Source organism: Fulmarus glacialis, unplaced genomic scaffold, assembly GCF_000690835.1.
Source record: "Fulmarus glacialis isolate BGI_N327 unplaced genomic scaffold, ASM69083v1 scaffold743, whole genome shotgun sequence".
Classification (NCBI taxonomy): Eukaryota; Metazoa; Chordata; class Aves; order Procellariiformes; family Procellariidae; genus Fulmarus; species Fulmarus glacialis.
Window position 1 is genome coordinate 13,239 of NW_009200784.1, and position 11,494 is coordinate 24,732.

General features: G+C 44.0%; 1 protein-coding gene across 1 annotated transcript in view; it reads right to left on the minus strand.

The window, feature by feature from the left end:
• Window positions 1-10,089: 10,089 nt before the first annotated feature.
• Window positions 10,090-11,494, minus strand: part of TRIM71 (tripartite motif containing 71, E3 ubiquitin protein ligase) — a 15,468-nt gene continuing 14,063 nt past the window's right edge. The window contains 1 exon segment of the mRNA XM_009573706.1: window positions 10,090-11,494. This exon segment is cut by the window's right edge and continues 13 nt beyond it. Coding sequence (XP_009572001.1) covers window positions 10,143-11,494 — 1,352 coding nt within the window. The 3' untranslated portion in view covers window positions 10,090-10,142.

Consider the following 11,494-nt stretch of genomic DNA (forward strand, 5'->3'; position numbering starts at 1 on the left):
AGTTGAGCTGTTGTGCAGTGTAGGGTTGATGGCTGCTGTGTTTTGACACATACGAGCTATGGTTTTGTATTCCTCGAAGAAGAGGGTTTTGCCCAACTTTGCAATTTTGATGTAGCCACAGTCCATTACCCTGCACCAGCTGGGAGTTCGGTCCTTGCTGTAGGTGAAGCTGTCCCTTCAGGCATAGGGATGGGATCAGGGGTGGGTGTGGGTGTGTGTATGTGCCTCCTCCCTGCCCTGAGTTCCCTGTGGTTACCTTATTAAGATTATTCTAAGTGCAAATAGCACAGCTCCAGTGTTAACAGGGCAAGGCCCTAGTACCCAGTGTTAGCAGTGTCTTTCAAATAATCTTTCTCTCCTTTTTAAAACTAGCAGCTGTGCTGCTGGCCTGAAAGTGTTAGCAGGTCACAGGATGTAAGAGGTGTAAGGACACACAAAGCTCTCAACATTGCACTGCAGTACGCTGCCAAGCATAGTGCTTGTCACTAGTTTGTGTATCATTAGTACAAGCCACCCTTGCAAAAAGCCAGTCTGTGCCCCTTTTGAGTTTGTGTGGTCAAGATGGCAGAGTTTTAGTGTGAGAGAGAGCGAGCTGGTCCTGAGTCTTGTGACCAGGGTGCACCTCTTGCCTTGTAACATGCTACATGGTGGGTAAGTGTAACTGAGCAGGTTGGGAAGGGGCCCCTTCTGCTGCTTGCAGGCTGCAGTGCTTCTCTGCTGTGAACTAGAGGGGCTCTGCCTGCTTCTCCTGCCTCGTGGGCTCAACAGGTGGCAAGAGCTACAAGGCAGTTTTCCAAAACAGGAATGGTGTAAGAGCAGACTGGTCAGCAAGGACAAAGCCTGGTACAGCTGCTAAACCTTTGTCAGTGCTGCAAGGTGGGTGGGGGGAGGCATGTAGGGCAATGGTCGCAGCAGGGAGTGGGTGCTCTGAAGGGACCAGTGCTGGGGAACACTCTTGCTTTAGCTGGATGGAGGTTGGTTGTGTTAGGGGTTTTTGTTTGTTTGTTTTTTCTTCTCCCTGGTTTTCCTTTCTCCTAAAGGAAGGTGTAACGGTGCAGGTACAGTGAAAGAGTGCCTGGCTGTAAGAAAAAGGATTTTGGGGGGGGGTTTGTTTTGTTTGGGTGTTGTTTTTTTGTTTGTTTGTTTTGAAACACAGTTTCCACTTTAGAGGAATATTGCTTTCTTTGAAAAAAACCTTCGCTCAAACCAAGGCTGTAAGATAGCAGCATACGCAAGGACCCTCTGGTTACTTATTGTGAGCATAGGAGAAGAGATGAGCCATCCTGCCTTGGGACTTAAGCCAGGCATAAGATAGTCGGAGCCCAGCATGGAACATAGCATCTCTCCTCACTTCCCCTGCCTGGCTGTTTTGTGTCATGTCAGCTATTCTGAGACTTTGCCCAGATAATCTCCAAGGTAGAGCTGGGATAAGACCTTATCTCCCCATGCTGGTGATAGTGTACTTTGCCTCCAGCCACCCCCAGGAAGGTCACACTTTCAAGTGGCCACCTGAGATGCAGGTCCTGCTCTCATAACTTGAGCATTAGGTAGTGCAGATGTCCTGGGTTTGCCCCCAAGAGCTCGAACAAACAAGCCACAACTGACAGAAGAAGAATAGTAAGTTTATTAAACAATGTGCAAGTTGTAGAATGAGTACAAGGGTCTTCCTCTGCAGGAAGCTAGTCACCATGAAGCAGTACAGCAGAAAGCTTGAGAACTGCTACTCTCCCTCTTCTGCTAGATAACTGGCTTTGCTACTTTTCAAGGCTTTCAGAGTGATGACCAAGTAGCTTACTTTTTCAATAACTTTTCTAGCACTGTAGGTGGTAGCACCCACTCTGTCCTCAGGTAGGGGCAAGCAGTTCAGAAGTATTAGGAATAAAAAAATCAGGAAAAAGTGTGTAGAAATCACCTTTCTGAAAGAAGGGAGAAAGGGAGCTGATACATCCCTCAAGTCAAAGTAGATTGACTGATTAAATACAAGAAGGTTAAAGATGCTTAAAGATGCTCCCTGTGTGGTCCCGGGCCCTGAATAGGGAAGATTCTTCTCTGCCCTTCCCCACCCCCCCAGGAATGCGGGGCATTCACATGCAAAAGATGTTAATGCCTTGCTTCAGCAGTGCCCAGCTCCCCTCGAGGCTCGCTGAAGGATGCAGTTGTTGTTCCCCAGCTACCGCACATCTTATCACAGCTGCATTTGCATCTGAGCAGAAGCATTCAGCCCCAGTCCCCCTAACAATGACTGCTCTTCTGCCCCAAGGCAGCTGCATTGACCAGAGCAGCTCTGGGATTTCCGCCCCCCTGCCTGCAGCACTGCTACTTGAAGAGAGGGGTGAGCGGTGGTGACTTTCTGCTGTTGGGTTTCATAGTTTCACCATTAACAAAGGGGAAAAATAAGTATCGGAACACATCTAGGAAGGGAGCAAAGATCTGTCTTCCTCTCTGGCATCGCCATAGAGTCACAGGCCACTTTTGCCTTTTCTCTCAGTTGCTTTTAGGCTCTGCTAGTAAAGAAGTGAAGGTTAAGTAAAACTGCAAGCTGTCCTGTGGTAAAACTAGTGGGAGCAGGAGCAGTACAGACTGGTTAGTAAAGTCAATAATGCTTATTATTTTGGTTTGTCCCTCTCCTCCTGCCCTCCCCTTGCCTCCAGGATCTCATTCCTGCAATCAGGTTATGCTCCCTTTCCCCCCGAACACTGTAAGTGGAGGTACCCTTGTTGCTATCTCCTTGCCCACATGCTGGCATGGGCTCACACCTAAAGGTTTTGGCAAGAAAGAGGATGACAGTGACCACAGCCATGGTGCAAGAACCATGCAGCAGTGTCCAGAGCCATCTCATGGTGCTCAATGAGCTTCCAGGTTCTGTTTGTCTTCAGGGAGAGAGAAACCAAGGGAATACAGACAGAGCACCACACAAGCTGGCCAAGTTGGTAGTCTCAAAACTCACCTGAGCAGCCTTTTCCCCCTCCTTCACAGGGTCTTCTTCCCTCCCTCCTTTTAACTCGAAGTGATCTCTGTACTGCTGACATGTTGCCAGCTGCTCCAGCAGGAAAAAAGAGCTATGGTCAAGGATTTTGATGGATAAAGCACAGCCTGGTGCTGAGCACTCCTACAGTTGTACGCAGCTGGGGCCAGAAAGCGTCTCAGCTTTGAAGCACTTTCAGAGACTGGAATCCACCTCCACTTACTACCCATGCTGGGAATTCAGTCAGTGGCTTTAATTCTCAAACGTTACTTGCTGAAGAGCATCTCCCCATGCTCACCAGTTCTTTTCAAACCTTTTCCAAAGTAGTAAGGAAAAAGAGCACCTGTTCTGCTCACCCAACTTATGTTGGCAGTCTGCTCTGCAAGATGCCAGATACGCTATTAAATGATCCAGGTGGCTTCGCTTTACACAGAAAAAGCATTGCTTCCACAAGATGGAAGTAACAAAATAACAAAGGAAGTTGCAAAGGTGAAGAAATGAAAGCCTAGAAATGGACCTAACAAGATTAGGAACCAGGAACTTTCTGCCAAAATACTGGAAAAACTGCACAGAGTACAGGTGGTGAATCCAGTATCAAAGCCACTCCTCCTTACAGTCATGACAGTAAGGCCGTTTTTTTAATAGACCAGACAACCAAGAGTTTGACACTGCATCAAAACTTTTTTTTTTTTAAAAAAAAAACCCTCACACTTCTCTCCATAGCACCCCAACATTTCTCCTCTCTCCTTTCAAAGCAGATGCCTCTGGTTGAAGTTTTCAGTAGTCATCACCCAGAGGCAGCCAGGTTCAAATTCAGGCAAGAGCTTTTCTTTTTTGCATCCTGACAGAAGAGGCAGCTTTGGCTGGGTAATACATAAACACACATACACAGATTTGCCATGGAAAAAACTCCTCACATTTATTTGATTAAACAAAAATAAAATAAACTGCATAGGAACATTTTAAAGTCCAGAGAGACACTGACTTTGTTTTAAGGCTGCCAGTAGCTGATACATCGTCTCCTTGCTACATCCTTCAGCCTTCCCTATGGACCACAAAGATACATTCAGAAGCCTCCATTAACACAAGGGTTCTAACATTTTGCTCACTTATTCTACGTAAAAGTTAGCACATAACCTGTCATGCTGTCTTCTCTGTGGTACTCAACATCTGACATCTAAAAATGTCACTTTTTGTCCAAGTAGAAATGTGATGCCCTTTTTGGAGCGTGGAAGTTCTTGTCACAGCCTGTTTCATTATCAATTACATATAAAAGCTCTGAGCAGCTCATTAAAAGCAGAGCACTGTCTGTCCTGCTGAGACATTTTTATTATTATTAGGAGAGCAGCATGATTAATCACTAAAGCAGAAGAGAAACAACTGCAACAGAAGAGGAAACTATAAAACCAAACGACTCAAGATGCCCAACATCCGAGGACTGACAAAATCATTCTGGATCCCAATGCAAACCTGCACCGAGGCAACGCTACTTATATGCTGGTAATGAAGTTTTGTAAGATGGGGCCATACAGTCAATTAAATGAGGGGAGAAAAATGCACATTTGTGACATTGGTTTCCTGTGGACGACCTCCATTTTGTTCAAGGCTTCCGATTTCTACTTGACTTAAATTGCAGGCACATGTCCAACACCCTCACTACTCCAACAAATTGTGCACGAACCAAGCAGCGCATGACAGGTAATGCACAGTACAAACAAGAGTCACATACAGTAAGAAACCCCCACCGACTCAGGTGACTAAGCACACCTTACAAACTAAGTTAAAAACTTTTTAGTCATTTTAGAAAAAAAACTAAAAACAAAACCCAGAAACAGACATCTCTCCCTCTGAAGGAAAAACTACTACATTTTCTGAAAAGTACTCTACAAACCTATAAAAGGACTTTTTTTTTTAAACTAGTCTGGTAGTTCAAAAGGAAGTTACTTAACTACATCACTACACAGACACTTAACATTCAGTCAGTAAGGCTCTACGAAAAGAGCTTAAAAAATTATCTACCTGAGTTTGTAAGTTGATACAATCATTAATAGAAGGTCTAAGACCATGCAGGTACACAAAGCATTTTTAGAACCATTATTGGTTAAACAATGATGGAAAAAGATGCCAGTCTGGCTCGTTAACCCGTAAGATCACTTAGAGACATCAATGTACATTTTCCACCATAACATTTACCAAACCCAACACAGCCTATCGTTATTAGGGGTCTCCTGTACCCAATTCTGTCACCCCCCAATATGAGCAGGGGAGGAGAAGAGATTTCTTCCATATAGTAATCTGAAAATGTGCTTCTGCAACTTCACTCCACAGGTAAAACAAGGGGCATGTTGCATGTCACTACTAAAGTTGCATAAAACCCCAACATAATGGTTTTAAACTGCCTCTCCTGAGAATGTCTGAACCTAAACTGCCCTCCAGGAATAGGAACTTGGTTGCTTTGTCATGGTGGAAAAAATCCCATTGAGTCAAGAAAGCTACTAATACAATCACCAAGTCAAAAAAAATCAGGATCTTATTCCCTTCAAGCATTTGGTATAGCGTTGTGTTTACAGCATATAGTCTTTCCAAACAGGACATATTTGTAGGCATGCATAAAAGTTTTTCTCTTGTAGAGAGAAGACCTAAAGGCCTTACGGACATAAGAACACTGCAAATGAACATGAAGTATGTCATGTCAGCTAGTAGTGTCATAATACTGAAAAACGTTTACATTTCCATACTTCGTAGTGAAAACAGAACAAACTCAAAAGTGTTTCAGGTATCTCAGTCCAGTTTGCCTGAACATTTGGTTTTATTTACAGATTCTCTAGCAAGGGCAGCTTAATATTTCCATGGGCAGGCAGCAAAACCAAAAGCAAACAAAAGCTAGCAGTCACCACATTGTACACACTTAGTATCTCTGTTTCAGTTAAAATGCTTGTCCAACAGGCAGGATGAATCCTTCCCCCAGGCAGATTATCAATTATTTCTCAAACCTGTCTGATGCTAAATTGAGGTAGATGATTTACTTCTGCAAAGTGAGGTAGAACTTCAAGAAAAAGATAGTGGCATCTCTAGTTGTGCATTTTGTACCACAGCAAACTGGGTTTCAAACTCCCAAGGACTCAAAGACCAAAGGTACAATATTTGTCTAACGCAAGTACCAGTGTTCGTTTTTTATACAGCTCCAAACTGTTTGTCTAAATATCTCTACTTTTAAATATCCTATTACCTTTTGGCACCATTTGGCTTACACTCCTTTAAAAAAATAAACAAAACACTTTGGCACAATTTTTTTTAAAAACCAGAACTGAACAAAGAAATCTTATGATCAAAGTTATGGCAAGATAAGCCTATAAGCCTGCTCTCTTCAGAAATTAATTTTGGTTTAAGGTTTAACTGTAACATAACAGACCGGGCCCATTTTCCTGCAATTCCAAGGGAATGCCACATCCAAGTGCCTTGTTCTTCTTTCTCCCAACTTGGGTAAGTCTGGCCCCAATATGCATTAGTTTTCAGGTGTTGCCATCCTTCCCTTGCTTTCTTTACAAGTTTAAGGTTTATGGGCTTCCTTAAATAAGTCACATTTAAAAGGTACTAAATAAAAAGGAGCGAATTATCTGAAGGACCTGCATTATCAAGTACTGAGTCTGCTTCAGTTTGCTACTGAAGTTCCTGCTTAAATAGTTCTGAGAAAGGACAAGATTGCTTCATAGGCTGAACCCAAAACAGACACACTGACTGCTGGTAACATTTTGTCAAGCAAAAAGTTTACCGAAAGCCACTGGTTTAACCTGCCATAGTGAAATTCCTTTGGGAGTTCTAGTAGACAGGTCTGTCACCCACATCTGTTGTTCCCCAATGTCAGAGCTAAGAGAAAGAGGCACAAGCTCGCCTCACCCTTCTCCAGGCCATTTCCACTAGTTCAGAAGATTACTCTGAATGCTTGTTCAGTTTGCAATCCAGCTTCAAAGCCTTGCTTTTTCTCTCTGCACCGTGTATATGATGATACCGAGGCATTAACCTGAGAACATGCGTAGCCTGAGAACATGCATGGAAAAACAGAGCAAGGTTTGAATCTCGTTTAAGTATTACTTTTTAAAAGCCCCTATGGGGCATCTGATGTTGGCATTGTATATCATCACTACTTATTTTCATTGCATATAAAACACTCCATTTTATAAGCTACACTACCACTTTTCAATGAGACCAAGCGTGCTTAGCACTATCTATGACAACGATAAGGAATTCTTTTGGGTAGCTAAATAGTAGTGTTTTTAAAACGAAAAAGCTCCCCAACACATGAGGTCAAACACTTGAGGTTTGGTTTGTAAGCAAATCCCACTGAATTAAATAGACAGCAACTTAGAAGGAGTTAAAGTCATTCCTCTTCCTGACAGAGCTGGACTGGGGGTTTGTGCAATGGCTCCATACAAAACAGCAAAGGGCAACTTCAGTGTCTGTCACCTTCTACGCGGTGCAGGCTGGAGAGGGGCAAAAAGGTTTCCGAGTTCAACACAATCCTGAATGCACACTTAAGATTTTTTTTTTTTAATGCCTGAACAACAACGCCCTTCTAGTCCCAGAGAAGGGGGGAACCCAACAAGCATTAAAGCATGGAGTATGCATTTCTAGCATACTCCAACACTGTCAGCCGCTCTGGTCAAGGTATTAAGAGACCTGGCATTTTTATTAAGACATGATAGGATAAATGCAAGGACACTGCAAACTAAATATTAAAGCTTTTTAAACCAGTTTTCTTTGGTATCTAGATCTTGCAGGCTATTAGTTTTCACAGCCCAAGTTGCAAATCATTCTTGGACTGAATAATACAAGACAAACATGGACATCTGTCACAACTGTAGGCCACCCCCAAGAAGGGAGGCATGTACACAAGCAGAACTTGAAAAAGTTGAAGGTAAACTAGCTTTCTCTCATACCCATATTTTGAGTGGCCACAGAAATTTTATGACAGACATCTGTATAAAAGATTATCCCTTAAAGACTATTTTTAAACCGTGCTATCCTAAGATTAAGCCTAACTGAAACACACTGCTTTGAAGAGTTTGCTTCCTTGAGGCTTTGGCTGAAAGGCAGCACAGTTATTTTATCCTATTTAATTTAGGTGTTTTTCGTCACCCTTCTTTCAAAAGAGGTTTTGCCATCTCACGAATCTGTCTCTTTCCGGTCCTTTAGTTTAAGCCTCCTCTAAAGTGGCAGCTATCTGTCTGCACACATCATCAGGATTTCTACAAAACCCAGAAAGTTAACACTCCTTGGAGGGGAAAAGCAGCAAGAAGGAAAGTGCACCTTGTGATTTCTCACAAACTTGTAAAGAGCCTTTCAATCTCAGGTCACTTTTGTGCATGGTGGCTGGCAGAGAGATGAACCCTTTCCTTGGAGGATGGTTAAGGCTCTTCAGACTTTTTGATAACTACCATGTTTATATTTCAGAGATCTTCTCTTGCAAACAGTAAGGTAAATCCCATGGCATTTCCAAGCCTAAGAGTACTGATACATGAATTTTTCCATTGCAGAGAGACAGAAAAGCCCTCTGTTCCCTACTTTAACCATTCTTGTTTACCACCAAAGGTCTTATCCAGAGGGTGAAGCAACAGCTCTGTAGAGACCGTATCTGCATTAACAGCTAAACTGGAATGCAAGAAATTGAAGAATAAAGCCAAATACTTCCAGGGACTCCGTCACATTTTGCTAAAGACATCCTTATTCTCCCAAAAAGTTCCTGCTTCTCAGAAAAGCTGGTTTTATATCCCTGAAAGGGCTAACTTCCCACTGCCTCCAAGCTTTTAAGGATCATATACATGTATTTTACACAGAATTCTTTGGTACTGCCCTAGAAAAAAGCAGCAAAGTTTCATCTTGATGCAGTTTGCCTTATGCTGGTACTGGTAACTTTTCACTTGGATCTGTAGCGAAAAATACATGGAGCTACAGGCCCACCCCGCCCTAAAAACTACAGAAGACCTTCCTAAATTTTTCAGTCCAGCTCTTTGGGGAAGCCAGAAGATGAAAAAAAAAAAAGCTATTTTTGTCACCGATAGAGTTATTGCAATCCTCTTTAAACAGAAAAAACTGTTGACTTCTCCAAAACGCACCCTGAATCTCCAAAGCTGTGCTTATTTCTTACTTTTGGAAAAAGGTACCACTTCTGATCTAACAAATCCATCAGACGTTATTCCCTTAAAGACTCTCTATGGGGAGGGGCAAAAAAAGCTAGTCATTTCACAAGAAAGTAAATCAAAAGGGTTTGATTTTCCCTGTTTCAATGCTCCTTGTAACCTCTTCTGTTACCCAGATTAGGTGCACTGATAAAAGAAACAGTAACTTTTTAAAAACTAATTTAGCTTTCAGGTGAAAAGGGTAAAAAGAAATACTCAATGACAGGATACATTAAAGGAAGCCTTGCTTTTTATCTAAACTTTACAACAACCGCACTAAGCCACTAAAATGAACAATTTGGTTTAAACTTAAAGAATTTTTGTGCATTTTCATCAGCTTCACTTTGTGCTGTTGGATTACTGTGTTTCAGAAAAAAATACACAGAAATGCCAAAAAGATGCAAACTTGCTCTTCCCGGCGAGTGAATCCCACTCACTTTCACAAAACGTTCAAAGCCGTCTGGGAACAAGACGCTGTGCTCACCAGTAAATCAAACACACTGAGGTATAAAAAGGAGAACAGGAAAAAGTTCTCTGCTGCAGCAGCAATTCAAAAAACAAAAGTCCCCCCCTCCCATGTCCCCACCCACAGAACTGCAGTATGGTCAAGAACACAAATTCTCTACAAACACCTACTACCATTTTCTCCATTAAAAAAGTTACATAGAGCCTTTTTTGGCTTAGTCTACAGAACTCACCACACAAACCACCTAATGTGCACAGCAACACTTGTTTGTGCATGAAACCCCATCGGGGGGGAGAGGTAAAACGTTCTGAACTGTGAGTGTGTGGGGATGGGGAGGGGGCCAGAAACCGGGGAGGGAAGGGAGGACAATGAGGTAGATAGAATTTAACTTTACAGGCTCACTCCCTGCAGAAAAGATAAGTACATTCATCTGTAAAAAAATTAAAGATGAGGTAGGTTTGAATTAACGTTGTATTTTTTCATTTTCTCTTAGAAGAATTTCCCTGAGACAGTTTCTTCCTAATTCAAACACAGATTAGAAGACGAGAATTCGATTGTTTCCAAAGTCGACCACAACAATCATGCCATCAGGGGTGACGGCTATACCTGAAGGACGGTCCATCTGACCAAAGCCGCTTCCCTGAGTGCCAAACTTGCATAAAAAGCTACCATTTGACTCGAATATCTGCACCCGGTGGTTCCTGGAATCGGCCACAATGATGCGCCCCTCTTGATCCACCGCCACTCCTTGCGGGCGCAGGAACTGGCCGTTCCCGGTGCCCTCCGAGCCCAGAAAGCGTGCTGACTGGCAATCTGGATGGATGACCAGAAGGCGATGGTTGTTGAAGTCTGTCACTACCAAGTGGCCCTCGTGATTGAAAGTCACACCTCTGGGGGAATCAAAGTGCTTCCAGAGTGCCCCTTCGAAGCCATACTTGTTAAGAAACACACCGTCGGGCCCAAACAGCTGAACGCGATGGTTCCTTGTGTCAGAGACCAGGATCTTGCCCTCTGCGTTGACGGCCACATCCCATGGGTAATTGAACTGCCCGTTCTTTGTTCCTTTCTCCCCAAACTTCAGAATGAACTGCCCCTCAAACGTGAAGATCTGGATGCGATGATTGTCCTTGTCAGCCACAACGATCCTACGCGAGATGTCACAGGCCACGCCGGCAGGGCGATCGAACTGGCCCGGCCGGGAGCCCAGTGTGCCAAACTTGTGATGGAAGGTCCCGCATGGTTTGAACACCTGGATGCGGTTATTACTGCGGTCAGCAACAATGATGTAGCCTTCTTTGTCTACGCTAACCCCCCAGGGGCGGCAGAGTTTGCCGTCGCTGTCTCCCTCACTGCCAAAAGAGAGCCCCGGCAGCCCAATGCCTATGTAGCTGCGCCCAGATTTCACCACAACTTTGAAGGGGCTGTTCTCAATGTGCTGGTTGCACATCATCACAGATACCAGGTGCTCTCCCTCTAGCTGTGGGCGGTAGCTGACCAAGTAGGTCCCGTTCTGCTGATCACTGACGTCTGCCCCGAAAAGGTTTCCATCCGGGCCCATCACCACTGCAGAGATCATGTCACCTCCTGAAAGGCGAGGCTCACCATCATGGTCATAGCCTATCACTGTGAAAGAGGCCACTTTGCCCTGCAGTGCACGCTTGAGGCCTTCCCCAGTGGCTTTGGTCAGAGGAGCAAAAGCCCCGCTGCTGACAAAGCCCATTGATTTAATGGCCATATACAATGCCTGGTCAGGGGGAGTGAACATGATCCTGTCATCTTCCTGTGGCTGGAGAAGGCCTCTCACATTCTTCAGCTCCTGCACCTGAGCCAGCATGCGGTCCCGAGCCAAAAGAATATCCATGGTACGGCCCTCCTCCCGGCCCTGCT